The sequence below is a fragment of the Mustela nigripes genome, chromosome 1, assembly GCF_022355385.1.
Source record: "Mustela nigripes isolate SB6536 chromosome 1, MUSNIG.SB6536, whole genome shotgun sequence".
Taxonomy (NCBI): domain Eukaryota; kingdom Metazoa; phylum Chordata; class Mammalia; order Carnivora; family Mustelidae; genus Mustela; species Mustela nigripes.
Window position 1 is genome coordinate 51163150 of NC_081557.1, and position 16272 is coordinate 51179421.

The 16272-nt window shown below is 43.7% G+C and overlaps 1 protein-coding gene across 1 annotated transcript in view; it reads right to left on the minus strand.

Moving 5' to 3' along the window:
• The window catches only part of MAP6 (microtubule associated protein 6), a 73630-nt gene extending 68462 nt beyond the window's left edge, over positions 1 to 5168 (minus strand). The window contains exon 1 of the mRNA XM_059411098.1: positions 3500 to 5168. Coding sequence (XP_059267081.1) covers positions 3500 to 4413 — 914 coding nt within the window. The 5' untranslated portion in view covers positions 4414 to 5168. The remainder of the gene's footprint in view (positions 1 to 3499) is intronic.
• Between the last annotated feature and the right edge of the window lie 11104 nt (positions 5169 to 16272).

Genomic DNA, 16272 nt, shown 5'->3' on the forward strand with positions numbered 1-16272 from the left:
AAAGTCACAAGTGGCTGCCTGGCAAAATCCATCTTTAAGGTTCAAAGTGGTAACAGAGACATGCTTCTCAATATTACAACATCATTATGTAAAATGAGTGTACTAAAAATTAATCAACTTCATGATTGTGAATAATGAAAGATACCCAAGATAGCACTTAATGCAAAAATCCCAGGCTAGTGCAGATAAGTTACGAATTAGATGAACTGTTGATTTAGGAAGGTTTCTCAAAATCATCGTGTCAAAGGATGTTTGGTATTTTCTGTATATCGTAAGAGAATACTGTATATCGTAAGAGAAAAACCAATGAGTATGTATATGTCTCTGCAAGCTGACTGTATATTTTACATTATATGCCAATATGTTACGCTGATGGATTGTGTGTACTTTTCTCTATTTAAGCCAACTGCTCACATTGATGTCATGTGACAGATGTCACTTGGAAAGCCCATGAGATGAACCAGTCACCATAGTCTAAGCCACCATGATTTATGTAGAGTGGCAGAAGAAAAGCGTTTTGTAAATCAAATTATCTTTGAAATGGAACCCAACCTGGCTTTTAATAAGGCAATGTTAAAACTCATCTATGCCAGTCGTGGGCATACTTAGATTCAGGAGGTATTTGGAATCATAGCAAGGAAAAGAACATGAGACAATAGGGAAGGAAAACCAATGTTCCAGATAAGCCTACAATTTCCATACATTTTTTTTCTTTATGGGATATTTGATTAATTGTCTTATTTCTTCATGTCTACTTTCACCCGAAGTGCATTTCCCTATTGGTTGGATTTTCTTCTGAAACAGAAAACAACGTTAAATTTCACACCAACTTGGTCATGCACTTAAATTGTCCATTAAGGAAACTGACGTCTCTTAGCAACACTCATTCTCTTAATACTTCCAAACCCTTCTGATTAAATAGCAAAATGGAACCGCTGGCCCCAAAGTCACATGCATAATTAAATTTTACAGAAGACCCAAATGAGAAAAAAAAGAATTCTTTTGAGGTGCTCAGAGATTTTTTTTTTTTTGACAGGTTGGTGGAGTTCTGATTCTGATAGCCACTAAAAATAATCATTTTCACGAGCTGCAAAAGCAGAGCCTTCCCCCATTCAATCCTATCACTTGCAGTATGAGTATAATCCTAATTGTAAAGCCTGACATGCTTACTATACAGTGAAGGTGGGATTTGGGGAGAAGAGGCCATATGGAACAAAGGTGCAAGCCAATATACCTGGAGTGGGTTGTATCTGAAGGGTAGGTCATCCCCTGACTGTCTAGCCCATTTTTCATGGACAAAGCAAATCCTATTGACTTGGAAATATAAACCGAGTTGGATCACCAAAGGAGATTTGAGAATTTGGAATCTGTCTTGATTGGCATTGACTCTCTGGAGGTGGGAAGGGGTAGTTTCCTTCATGGTGGGTGATAAGGTTCCACTTGCCACCAGGTACTACTACCCAGGAGTAGGAGCAGGGAGTGGGGGTAGGAAGATGAGGAGGACAGATCAGAAATCTGTGATGATGCTGGGCGAATCTTAGGGTTTTTTGGGAATGAAGTGGGGCCTGCCTTGGAAACAAGCAGAATCACAAAACTACACCTTGGTTTTGTTTTTTATGCCCACTGTTTATTTGCTTCCTTCTTTTCTTTTTGGTTCTCCCTTGGCAGTAGAACAAAGATATGGTGCAAATTCTACTTCTGATGGCTCTGAACCAAGGAAAAGGATCTTGCCCAACCCAAAGTCATAAAAAAAGTAGTACACTCCTTCGGGACCACTGTGGTTGTTCTAACAATAAACCAAGAGAGAAATGCCAAGTGGGGTGGGGAGGTGGGGAGATGGAGTCAGAGCCGAATATTAGCTGCCCCTTCTCATTGAGAAATGCTTTTTAGACTTAAAACCTGGGAGAGAGAGGAATTTTGTCTTTAAAAAGAGGATATCTATCTCCGCTAAGCTTCCCTCAGCATATGAGGGAGTGGTTGGTACATTCACTGGAGAAAGACATCAGTCTGGTATGAGGCTACATACAGGGTCTTGGCAAAAGACACTAACTCTGCAGTCCTCCCAACCACAGTCTTCTGCAGGAAGGAGGCAACTGGCTGTGGCATTGATGAAGGACCCCATAAGCCACATTTTTAATAAATGCTCAATTTTTCATCTTGCACATCTGTTTCCCCAGAGACCCTAAAGCCTAATGTTACATGCTCAGAGTCAAATGAGATCTCTTAGTGCTTGATCTGGGTGGAAACATAAGGGGAGGATGGAGAGCTAAGCATTCAGAAAAACATATTGGAGGCACACGGTGAGAAAGCAAGTTGGAAGGGCTGAGGCTGCAGCACAGAGAATTCTAGAAGGATGGAGAGAGGGAGAGGCAAGGGAAGAGGGAGGGAGAAAGAAAGAGAAAATGGATATGTGCTTTCTTGAAGGCATTCATTTAGAGGGAATTTAAATGTGCTAAAGAGGAGGGTCTTGGTGGTAATGGAATGAGCAACACAACTGGAAAACATAAAGAGAAGGGAGAAAGGAAATGCTTCAATAGGGGAGAAGGCTGGAGGTATCTAGGAAGTGGAAATCAGAATAATGAGGGATCATGCACAAGATTGTAATGGCACTAAGACATTCTCATCACCTACTGTGTGCCAGGCTTAATTCTCCCTGGCCGTCTCATGTAATCCTCACAATGTCTCGTGCCGTGCCAGGCATATAGTGCTGATGCTCAAAAATAAGTTAAATGTTAATATTTAATTAATAAATGAACAAGCAAGTCTAAGAGAATAATCTATGATCAACCGCGTCTTACACCTAAGAACCTAAGGCCCAGAAAGGTTAAGAAACGTGCTCCGTGTGACACAGCTACTGAGAGGAGGAAGGAATCCGACGCCAAACCTGATGGCATAAGGAGGAAGGTGAGCAGTAAGAGCCCCGCGGGGAATCAAGAAAAGGGTGTGGTGTTTGGGTGTCTCCCAGGGACTGAGGGAGGGAGGGAAGAATGAGAGGCGGAGGGAACTGCGCTAGGGAGGAGGGGATTGGCCACTGAGAAAGTATTCTTCTTCTAGGAGGACGGGGCTCTGTGGGGGAGCGCCAAGTTGATCTAGGCAACAGCGGAGCCGGCAGCGAGGGGCTGATGCCGCTGAAGTGGGTGGGGCGGAATGGCACCGCCTGTGAAGAAACTGCCAAGGGTCTCGGTCCAGCAAGCGGGGATCCAAGGTGGGGCGGGGATGCGGGGAAAGATGCCCCGGTGGTAAAGGGAAAGACCTGGGCAGGCGGGGACGGATAGTACTAACAGCCTTCCCCTAAGAAAGAGCTGAAAGAAGTCAGCCTTGGCAGGGTGTCTGCGCTGCGGCCGAGGAGAGGGTGTGGTCTGGCGGGGGAGGGGCTGCACTTGAGGTCCGCGGTGCGGAGAAGGAACCCCCCCCCCCACCAACCCCCTACCCCAGGGCAGCCTCCGCAAAAGGGTAAGGGTGACCCGCCCCGTCGCCTGAGCGGCGGCCCGCGTCTCACCTGTAGGAGCTGCCCGCCGCGCTCGCCACCTCCTCGCGGATTTGCCTGTTGAGGGCGTCCGCCGCTGCCCGCCCTTTGCCAGCTTCCGGGCCCGCGGCCTGGACCGGGGCCTGGGCGGCGGGCAGCGACGTCTGCTCCGGCGCCTGCCCCTCGGCGCGACGCAGCATCCAGGCGGGCCCAGGCTTCCTGCGCGTGTCGCGCTCGTCCGCCCCCGAGGGCTTTCCGGCGGCGGGGCCACCTGCTCCGCCAGGGGTCGCCTCCTGCTCTGAGGCTTCCGCGGCGGCCTGCGCGGGCCAGCGCTCCTGGCTCTGCGGCCGGCGCTTGGAGGCCCCGAGTATCGGCACCGAAGCCTGGGAGGACGCGGGGATCTGCACGGGCTTGGGGATCCACGGGTGGTCCCCGCGGCGCGGCAGCGGCCAGGCGCGGAAGTCTTTCTGGTACTGGGTCTCGCGCTCGAAGGGCGCGTCGGAAGGCTGGTACTCGCTGCGCGGCCGGCAGCTCGGCTCTGGCCGCTGCACCTTCCAGGCGCGGTAGTCCTGACGCATCACCGAGTCCGCGGGGCCTGCGCTGGAGGTGGAGCCGGAGCTCGGGACCGCGCCGGGCCCGCTCCGGCCGGCCGCAGCCGCCGCCTCCCGTTCCCCGCTAGGCCCGGGTGCCGGCCCCGTTGCCCGGGCAACTGCATCCAACTCGCCCTGGGCCGGCTGCGTCTCTATGGCGACCGCCCTAGCCGAGGGGGGCGCGTGCGCCGGCTGCGCCTGCTGCTGCTGCGGCGGCGGCGGCTGCGGCGGGGCGCTCGGGGCCTCGGTGGCCTCCGAGTACTTGGTGAAAACCAGCGGCACGGCGATGTCCGCCTTGTCCAGCTGGTTCCAGAAGCGGGCAATGCAGCAGGCCCGCGTGATGCACGGCCACGCCATGATGCTAGCTGCAAAGCTGGCCTTCCCTCTTTCTTTTTGTGGCTCTAAAGCAAGTCTCTAATCTTACTTCAGTCCCTCGGCCCTCGACCAGTCTGGTTCCCACTGTTTTTTCCCTTGGTGGCCTGAGCTACCTTGCTCTCCTCCCTCAGAGAGCACCCAGGAAGGTCAAGCTATCACTGAGATAAAGTCCGTAAAGTCCCCCCGATTACCGGCAGCAAACGCCTCCGGGAGCCGCCTGTAAAGGTCTTGGGAGCGCAGTCTGCTGCGGGCACCGATGGGTGAGCTACCCGGCGTCCCGGAGTCCCCGGGCGAGGGCGTCTGGGTCGCGCCCCTCCCTGCTGCTGCGGCGGCGCGCAGACCCCGGCCAAGAGAGGCGACGCGAGACGAGGTGGCTGAGGGCTTAAGCCATGGCGTAGAGGAAGGACCGAGCAGGGTGGCCTCAGGGGCCACGGACGAGGCTCTATTCTCCCTCCCCGATGCGTCCCGTTTCAGCCGGCCACCTAGCAGATCTTGGAGGTGATTCACCTCCAGCGGAGACCGAGCATTGCTGCAGCAGCTGCTCCCGAGGATGCCGCAGCCACTGCCGCTGCTGTCTCTGCTGCAGGGAAGCGGCCCCACCCTTATCTACTGCTCGGCGACTGAGGGAAAAAATCCAGGGAAGGCGCTGAGAGAAAGCGCTCTGCAGAAAAAAATCACCTGCTGTCGTCAGCGCGCGCTGCCGGGAGCTCGCTTGGTTCTTTCCCCTCCCCCCTGAGCTCTGGCAGCTCCTCCCTCCTCGGCTCCTAGGCAACAGCAGAATCTGGGGCCTGTGTGGCTTCAAGTCCCAGGCTGGTGACGACTGGCTGTCCTTACGCTGGTCGCTTCTCCGCCGGGAGCCTCAGGCTCCTCTTTTGTAAAATGGGGCCAGTCTTGGAGGAGGGGGGATTCAATTTTTAAAATATGAAGGATATCCCTAGTGAAATGTCTGTCCCAGAATAGACGCTTTTAAAAAAAGAAAGCTGGTGTTACTGGCCAGTTGCTGGTGGCGGAATTTGAACTCAGTTTGGCTGGTTCCTGATTCAAGCACCAGTCACTCATGCATAAACCTTGTTCAGATGTGTAGGGATGTGAGAGTTCCCAGGCTGGTGGGGCCCTGGCTGTTTCTTTATTAGGGGACCTTTGGGGAAAGGGTGTCTTAGAGCCTCCCAAGAACTACCAAGTCCCTATTCAGCCCAGAGGCCATACTGGGGAGAGCCAGGAAAAAGAAAATTCTTGGAATGGCCTTAAGTGTGGAGTTTGGGGGGGATGGAAAGGAGACAAGGAAATCGTGTCCTAGGACAGGGTCGTGCCTGATTCACAGGGACTTACTGGCATGTTCCTGACCCCTGACTTTTGCTCTTCCTCTACCTAGGACGCACAGTAGACTTCGGAGTTCAACAGGCTTGATTTGGTTTCTGACACACTGTGTCACTTGGGCAAGTTGGGTCATCCCTGGACCTCAGTAGCCTCTTTTGTAGAATGGAGGAAATCAGAGCTGTCTCAAAGTCGTTTTGTGAAGAGAGTTCAGGACTCAGAGCAGAAGCTTTGAGTCAAATGAAGTCCACAGTGATTCAAATTCTGGCTTTTACATTCCTTAGCTGTATGGCCATGGACATGTCACTGCACCTTTCTGATCTTTTATCTGTGAACAGGAGTACCAATTCTGAATTTGCAGGGTTGAGAATTAAAATGAGATAATGCACTAAAAATGCTTATCACCACACCTGGTGTATAGCAATAACTCGATGAATGTTAGCTATTAGTATTCAAAGGACGCACCCAGGAAAGCCTAGGTGGAGCTTTCCAAGCAGGCCGGCCACTTGAACACCTTCTTCAGGAAGACCTCTTGTTTCTCCTACTACCTTTTGGTCTCTCCTTGATATCCCTCTGTTTACATTTCCTTCATTGTTCTCTACTCCTTATCCCTAGCAACATTCACTAGCCTTCAGCTCTGTTTCTTTCCAAGACAGGCAGAGTTTTCAGCATCAAGTAAGCTGGGGGCATTGGTGTTTCTAGGGAAGAAAGTCATTTATGTGTTTAGATTAGGAACTGCAAAACACCACTGTGTTTTGGGTTTTTTTTTTAAAACCTTGGAGTCTAACAGGATGAGAAGACAACTCTGATTAATCACTTATCTGTTGAACTTCCTCCTATTTGGGTCTTCGTCTTTTATGATTTGATTTGAGTTCCATAAATAAAATGATGCCTGGCACTGTTTTCCAGTCATTAGGAGATACATTTCTATAAACAACATAATCTGGTCTGACCCTCGATTCTTTAGAACTCCGTGGGATTTGGCTGATGTCTTTCCAATAATGACTTTCAGGGCAACTAGAAATTGGAGGGGAGAACTGAGAGTTCATTGAGACTTTCCCTTTTTTTCGTTTAGCAAGTCTCATCTGCTGATGCTCACTCTGTGCCCTGGGCACTGTGGAACCCAAATGAATTCTAGCTCTGTGGGACCCCTCAGTTAGAGGGGTGTGTTATGGACAATTGGAAGACAGACAAATAATTAGCAAACAGTATGGTCAGCATAACAGGTTCTTTTGCAAGGTGCTGAATGAATGACTAAGGAGAGATGAGTAGAAGCTCTCCTATCAGAAGTGTAAGTAAGAGCGTTCCAGGCAACTTCCTTATCAATATCACCTTCCATATTCATTCATTTGGATTTCTAAAGCACATTCAGTGATACATCCTTCTCGAACCATCCAATGGCCCAAGAGATAAGTCTAATGGTTCTATGTTACCGTGGCTTGCTCAGCATCCATTCTGATGACAGCAGCATCTCATTATTTAACTTTTGGGACCACTGCTTTCTTACTTTCAGTTCATAGGGTTTGGATGGGATTAACCCTACTTAGCCCACCTTCCAAGGCTGACTATGTGACCCACACCTGTTACCAGGGCACTATGTCCCCCTCGCCAAAGTGACTAGCTGATCCACACTGGGGCCATCAGGGGGAAATCCTAGACTTTAGCCAGAACTAATTGTAAGGAGGCACTCTCTTTTTTACTGGAATTGCTAAAATGAGAGACCAAGAGAATAGAGTTGTTAGTGATCATCTCTGCCATCACTGGGAGTGGGGGGTAGGGGGAGCTCCCTGCCCAAGGTGGAAGCAAACACAGCGAAAATCAGAAGAGGACACAGGATTCTGATAATGTCTATGAAGACAGCAGTTTCTTTCCTGAAGCCCATTCTCACCTTCTTCCCTTTTAAAACAGAAGCCTCCAAGTTGTGGTTGGGTTCTCGGTCACCCAGCAAGAGACTGTGCAGCAAAGAGCTATTGTACAACGTCCAGGTCACTTCCTTAAAGGAATTTGCTTGTATTCAATTTCATCTTTCTCCCTCCCCAAAGGGTAGAACATGGGTGGTTAAAATGACTATGACTAGGTGGCTAAGAACATTCTGGTGCCAGGATTTAACCCTGGGTAGGGCAGGGTAGCAGAACAAGATGGAATAAACCTATCTTGGGAGACCTAATAGGATGCAGCTGCTTAACAGCCTCAGGCCATGTGATTGTGTGAGAAAGGAAGAGTACTTCTCTCTAATTTGAATCACTGCTTTGAAGATCTCTGTTTTCATTTATTAGTCATTTGAGCATTTGGATCTGGCCATGATTAAAGTAATTTGAGGGCTATGAAAACAGCATTTTAATACTGGAAAATAATGTGTCTGATGGGAGGGAATGATCATATTTCAATATTCTAAAGTCCTTATTTGTTTGTAAGGGGAGTGGAGGTACTGATGATCTTATAACCTAAAATGCAGATCATCTTAAAAATGTGTATTACAAGAAAGAAAAGGGAATACAGAAAACTTCATTAAGGCCAGAAAAAGGGTAAAAATAAGCAAAGGAAAAAAACACGGCAGATAGCAAAAACAATATAAAGTGGCATAAATATTTCCAAATATATTAGTGATGGGGGTAAATGTAAATAATGAAAACTTTTAAGATAAAAGATAAGGAATGTCAGATTAGAGAAAAACACAAAACAAAGCAAAATGCAACCAGACATTGTTTTCATTAAAACATACGACACATATGGGGCTTCTGGGTGGTTCAGACTCTTGGTTTCTGCTCAGGTCATGATGTCAGGTCTGTGAGATCCAGCCCTGCGTCACTCAGCAGGGAGTCTGTTTGAGATTCTCACCCTCTCCCTTTGCCCCTCCCCCAGCTTGGGCATGCTCGCTTTCTCTCAAATAAATAATTTTTTTTTAAACCATACTGAAACTTAAACATAGGGGAAAATATAATGGGAAAAGATATAGTAGAAAAATACTCTAACCAAAAAGAAGCTGTACAATTACATTACCATCAGGCAAAATTGGTCTTAAAACAAAAGGCATTACTGAGGGTAAAAATGGTCATCACAGATGGGGTGCCTGGCTGGTTCACTTGGTGGAGTATGCAACTCTTGATCTTGGGGTTGTGAGTTCAAGACCCACATTGAGTATAGAGATTACTTAAATATCTTTTTTTTTAAAAAATCATTGCGTAAAAGTAGAAGAAACATTTCACCATGCATAATGTGGTTTTCAGCTAACAACATAGCTTCAAAATATATACAGCAAAACTTGGCAGAATTTCAAGAAAAAATGCACAAATTCATCATCATCATTAGATTTTTTTTTAAAGACACATCTAAATAACTTGTAAAACAAACACATAAAATGTTGTAGGAACACAGAAGATTTAAACAATAAAGTGGATCTAATGGACCCTGCACCCAGCAATTAGAGAATATACATTGTTTACAAACGTATAAGGAATGTATAAAACTTGACCACGTTTTAGGGCACAAAGAAAATATAAACAAGTACCAAAGACAAACAAATTCCCTTTTCTGGTGACAGTACAATGATATTAGGAACCAGTAACATAAGATAGTCACAAACCTCCATATGTTCAGGAAGTAAAATGCTTCAAAATTGATTCATGAGTTTGAAAAGAAATTATACAGTATACTAGAAAATAATCAGGGCTGAGAGGAAACAAAAACATTGCATAGCAAAGCTTATGAGCTACAGCTAAAAACAATATTCACAGAGAAATGTGTAACCAAAAACATAGTTTAGAAACAAAAACGAGTGAAAATACTCCAGAGATTAAACTCAAGAAGTGAGAGAGAGTACAGAACAAACCAAAGCAAGCCAAAGGGGGAAAAATGAAAGAAAATAGTAAGGCGATTAAATATCAATCAACCATATGTTAGAGACCATTAAAATATCCAAAAAGTTCTTCCTTAACTTAGATAAAATCTCTGACAGACTTTTCCAGAAACAAGAAACAACAGACAAGGATTGTAAAGACAGTTGTAGATACAGCAGATGACTGGCAAATACTAACAGTTACTTTCTGCTGATAAATTTGCAAAAGCTTATGGGATAGTTAACTTCCAGGATGGCCTACCATGATCTTGACTTCCTGGTGGCCCAGCTTTCTGAAGTCCTCTCCCACACTGACTAGAGCTGACCTGTGTAACCATTAGGATCTTGTGAAAATGACTGCATTTGACTTTCACAACTAGGTCAGAAAATTCAAGGTGGTTCCCTTTGGGCTCTCTCTCAGGACTTTCACTCTGGGGCAGCCAGCCGCCATCTTGTGGCTACCCAAGCAATGCTAGGGAGAGCTCCATGTGCTGAAGGACTGAGGACTCCTGCTATCCGCCACGTGAGTGACCCAAATTACAGTGTATTTTCTGGACCCACTCAAACGTTCAAATGATTGCTACCTTGGCTGACATCTTGACTACAACTTCATATGAGACCCTGAACCAGAAGTATACCCACTAGTCATTCCTGACCAGGAATCTAGGAATCTGACCTATAGAAACAACACGAGATTAAGAAATATTTCTTATTATTGAAAGTGCTAAGTTTGGGGGTAATTCATTTTATTTTATTTTATTTTATTTTATTTAAGATTTTGTTTATTTATTTGACAGAGAGAGAGAGAGAGATCACAAGTAGGCAGAGAGGCAGGCAGAGAGAGAGAGGGAGAAGCGGGCTCCCTGCTGAGCAGAGAGCTTGATGCGGGGCTCCATCCCAGGACCCTGAGATCATGACCTGAGCTGAAGGCAAAGCTTAACCCACTGAGCCACTCAGGTACCCCGGGGTAATTCTTTTTAAATAGACTTTGTTTACATATTTATTTTAAATAGACTAATTTTTAGAGAGATTTTAGGTTCACAGCAAAATTGAGCAGAAACCACAAAGAGTTCCCCTCTACCCCTCTTCCTGCACCCACACATCTCCCCCCACTATGGACATCCAATGCCAGAATGGTACATTTATGATCGATGAGCCCACAGTGGTGCCACATCACCCAAAGTCCGTAGTCTACATTAGGGTTAACTCTTGGTGTTTTACCTTCTATGGGTTTTGACAAATGTGTAATAACATGTGTCCACCATCACAGCATTATACAAAATCACTTTACTGCCGAAAATATCCTCTCTGCTCTGCAGACTCATCCCTCTCTCCCTCCAAACCCTGGCAACCATTGATCTTCTTAATGTCTGCATGGTGTTGCTTTTTCCAGAATACCATACAATTGGAATCATACAGTACGGAACCTTTTCAGATTGGCTTCTTTCACTTAGTGATGCACATTTAAACTTCCTCCATGTCTTTACATGGCTTGATGGCTCACTTCTTTTTGGCATTCAACAATATTTCGTTAGATGTTCCACAGTTAACATATCCATTCACTCACTGAGGGATATCCTGGCTTCCAAGTTCCGGAAAATATAAATAAAACCGCTATAAACATCCGTGTGCAAGTGTTTGTACTGACATAGATTTTCAGCTCATTTGAGTAAATACGAAAGAACGTGATTACTGCATCGTATGATAAGGCTATATTTAGTTTTGTAAGAAACCGCCAAGCTGACTTCCAAAGTACCATTTCCATTCCCAGGAGCAGAGTGAGAATTCCTGTTGCTCCACACCCTCACCAGCATTTGATGAAGCCAGCATTCCAGATTTTGGCCGTTCTAATAGGTGTGTAGTAGTATCTCATTGTTTTCTGAATTTGCATTTACCTAATCATGTGTGATGTAGGGCATCTTTTCTTATGTGATTTACCATTTGTACATCTTCTCTGGTGAGGTGTCTGCTCAGGTCCTCTGCCTATTTTTAAATCAGATTGTTCATTTTCTTGTTGGAAATTTTTAGAGTTTTTACTCTATTTCGGATAATAGTTTTTTTTTTAATCACATATGTCTTTTGCAAATATTTTCTCCTAGTCTGTGGCTTGTCTTCTCATTCTCTTGAATGCAGAACAGAAGTGTTTGATTTAATTCAATTTAATTTTTCAAAAGATTTTACTTATTTATTTGAAAGAGCATGTGCACACGAGCAGGGTGGAGGGACAGGAGGAGAGAGAGAAGCAGGCTTCGCACTGAGCAGGGAGCATGACCTGGGGCTCCATCACAGGACCCTGGGATCATAACCTGAGCCGAATGCAGATGCTTATCCAACGGAACCACCCATGCACGGTGGAAGTGCTTAATTTTAAATGAAATCCAGCTTACCAATTTTTTCTTTAATGGATTGTGCCTTTGTTATTGCATCTAAAAAGTCACTGGCAAGGATGCCTGGGTGGCTCAGTTGGTTGGATGACTGCCTTCGGCTCAGGTCATGATCCCAGAGTCCCGGGATCGAGTCCTGCATAGGGCTCCCAGTTCCATGGGGAGTCTGCTTCTCTCTCTGACCTTCTCCTCGCTCATGTTCTCTCTCACTGTCTCTCTCTCAAATAAATAAATAAAATCTTAAAAAAAAATAAAAATAAAAAAAAATAAAAAGTCACTGGCATACCCAGGGTCATGTAGATTTTCTCCTGTGTTATCTTCGAGGAGTTTTATAGTTTCCTGTTTTACATATAGGTCTATGATCATTAAGTTTTGTGAAAGGCTAACACCTAGAGCCTTTTCTTTAAATCGTGGGGATGTCTAGTTGTTCCAGCACCATTCGCCGAAAAGACTATTTTTAATTCCTGTCTTGCCTTTGCTCCCTTGTCAAAGATCAGTGGCACATATTCATGTAAGTGCATTCTTGAGTACTGTCCTGTCCTATGGATCTAGTTGCCCCTTCCTTCACCGTACCACACTGTCCTGATTACTGCAGCTTTATAGTAAGTCTTGAAGTCAGGTAGCATCAGTCCTTCAATTTAGTTCTCTTTCAATATTGCGTTGGCTATTGTGGGTCTTTTGACTCTCTGTATAAGCTTTAGAATAAGTTTATCGATATCCACAAAATAACTTCCTGGGACTTTCATCAGAATTGCATTGAAGTTTGGGGGTGATTTCTTATGTGGCAAGAGACAACTGACTGACTCAGGGGAATAAGTAAACCTTAGGAAAAAATATCTTACTAAAACTGATTTAAGAAGGACTAGAAAACCTGAATAATTCAATAAATTGAATCAGTAGTTAAAAAATCTACGTGCAAAGGAAACCAAACAAGATAAAACAAAATATGTGATCTATTTGATTTTACAGATGAGTCTCACAAAACTTACATAGAACAGACAATCTGTATTTATGGTAAATTATTCCATTAAACAGAATAAAATGGGGGAAAGTTCCCATTCCAGTTTAGAAAGCCAATATAATAGATGTACCGAGAGAAACCAGACAAGAATAATATGAAGAGGAAGAAATTATAAGCCAATCATATATACAAAGATCTTAAATGAAATGCTAGCAAAGAATTCAGAATTGTACATAACAATCATGATTTATCAACAATAAGTTATGTTTATACAAGAATGAACACTGATTTAATAACAGAAAATCTGTAGATATAATACTATATGCTAACAGATTCAATAGAAATATCACACAACCATCTCACATAGATGTATTTTGAGAAACATGATAAAAATTTGCACACTTTAATTTTAAAAACTCTTTGCAAGGTAGAAATTCCTACTATGTCACAGGATATATACCAAAAACCTACTAGAAATGGTATATTTTAGGGTTAAATGCTGGAAGCCTTCGCTTTATCTTCAAGAACACAAGCAGGGGAGAGTTGATCCCATTCATAAAGGTTGGGTAGGAAGGTCTAATGCATTTGGATTTCCAGTTATGAAGCTAAGTGAGATTTAGAGTCAAATACCTCAGTGCTTTTACTATGACTGGAAAGACCACAGAAACAGGGATTATAACAAAATCATGAAATATTTGTATCCAGGAATCAGAATAAAAGAATGAGAATCTTGGAATCATATTTGTAGTCCTAGAATCTCAGACTAATAGAATGATACAGTCCTAGAATCCTAGCATAAATGAATATTAAAATTCCTTGAGTCTGGGAATAATTTAATATGTTTCTGAACCTTTTTTTCCCCACTTACTGTTGCAGGCTAAAAAATTCTTCCTTATATTGAGCCAAAATAGAAATTCTTGCAATTTCCATCTTTCCTCAAGACCCCATATGACAGAATTTCAAAGTTATATTAAAAAAACAACTGTCATATTCCCTGATCTTCTCTTCTCAGGATAAATATTCCCAATTTCTTCATTTAGTATAATACCTAAATAATATACTAAAGCCAGATACTTTGAGACTCTATAGATCTCCTGTTACTCATCAAATTTTCATCCACGACTTTTAACAACCATTGATGGCTGTTGCCTGAGACAATTATTACTACAGTGTTTGCCAAGTAAGTGATTTTCCAACTCCATTATTCCTTCTACATTTAGTCATCGGCATCTTCGTTTATACTAGCATGGATTCATGAATTCTTATTTTTTCCAAAGGCGTTAATCTATTACTATCCCCTTCTATTTTGCTGCTCAAGCTGTTCCATTGTTTTCTCAGTGGGTGATTGCTCTGCAACTCCCTTATATAAAATGACACAGGCACGTATAACTTCCAGAGGGAACACACACCTTGCCTTCCTTCCTCCAATGTTACCATGAGCATGCATGTTTCCACACATTTATTAATACACATGTACCTACATGTGTATTTAGCATTAAATAAATAAATTCATGTGTATTAAACATTTATGATTTGACTTTTTTTTTCTGATGTGCGTCAAACTTTATGAAACCTTTATGATGTGCTTTTTCTCCTCACCAAAAGGAATTTGAGATTCACCCATTTTGTATACCCAGGACTAGTTAGGCCATCATAACTGGTCTCTAGCAGCGTGTTGTATGATACACCACTTAAAAAAAAAAAAATCTGTTCCTCCCCTGAGGAATAGTTAAATTGTTTCAAATTTTTAACTATTACAGATAGTACAACATATTTTTTCTTATGTGTGTCTCCATACCCCATGCCAGAGCATTTCTCTAGAGTAAGTAACCCAGAAGTAAAATTTCTAGGCCATACAATACGTGCCTCTTCCAATATATGAAAAACAACTTGCTCTCCAAAGGTGTTGTCCTGTTTACACGCCCACCTGTGATATGTGAGAGTTCTTGTTTCTCAACGTCTTCACCGATATTTGGAATGACTAGACTTTTAGACTTTTGCCACCCTGGTGAGTGTCAATGTTAAATTACAGGAGTTTAAATTTGAATATAAATAAGGTTGAGTATATTTATTTGCTTATTGTCCTACTGGAGTTTTTGTATATTGCCTGTTCATATCCTTTGCCCATTTTTCTCTGTTAGGCTGTTTAAAGAATTATTTTATATGAATTCTTTATGCGCATTAATCACTCATGGCTTCTATGTATTGTGAAGATCTTCTCCCAGTATGTGGCTTATCTTTTAATGTTGTTTATAGTATATTTGGACACACAGAGGTTTAAAATTTTAATGTAGTTAAACATATTAGTCAAAGTTTATGCTTTCTGCATCTTTAAGAACTCTTCCCTGCTCTGCTAGTAATAAGAATATTCTCCTTTACCGCCCTTGAGAAGTTTTGTCTCTATATTTTCAACCTATTTTTTGTGCACCATGTAAAGTTGTGGTGGCAGGCTGCCCTTCTGCCCGACTTACAATATGCTCAAGTTATTTCAACACAGGTCCACCTTTCCCGACTTCCTTGTGGCCAGAAGTGGTCAGTGAGGTATAAGCAGAAGACTGCTAGAGATTTCTGGGAAAACATTGACTCAAGGATGTTTTCCCTTCCACCCCCCTTTTTTCTTCTATTACTTCTTTTCTTAAAAATAGGCAAAGGCTAGAGGTGAATCAGCCTTTTGCCACTAAGAGGTGACAATCTTAAAGACAGAAGCGGCAAGCTAAAGACTGTGGAGGAACAGACAGAAAGAACCTAGAACAGGGTTTCCTGGGTGGCTCAGTCTTGGTTGAATGTCCAGCTCTTGGTTTGGCTCCACTCGTGGTCTTGGGTGATGATCTCAGGGTTGTGAGATCAAGCTCCATGTCAGGCTCTGAGCTCATCGGGGAGTTGTCCTGAGACTCTCTCCCTCTCCATCTGCCCCTCCCCCCCCACTCATACATGCTCACTCTCTTTCTCATGAATAAATAAATTTCAAAAAAACAAACAAATAAAAAAAAGCAAAAAAAGAAAGAAAGAGAGGAAAGAACCTGGACCATTAATGACACTGTGGGGCTGCTACACCAGTCTGCTTCTGGACTTTGTTGTTGACTCTTAATTTTTGTGATTGTTTTTCTTTTGTTCATATTTAGAATTCTTTTTATAAGAAAAAGGAAATCCACTTTTTTTTTTAAAGATTATTTATTTATTTATTTGACAGAGAGATTACATGTAGGCAGAGAGGCAGGCAGAGAGAGAGAGGAGGAAGCAGGCTCCCTGCTGAGCAGAGAACCCGATGTGGGACTCGATCCCAGGACTCTGGGATCATGACCTGAGCCGAAGGCAGCGGCTTAAACCACTGAGCCACCCAGGCACCC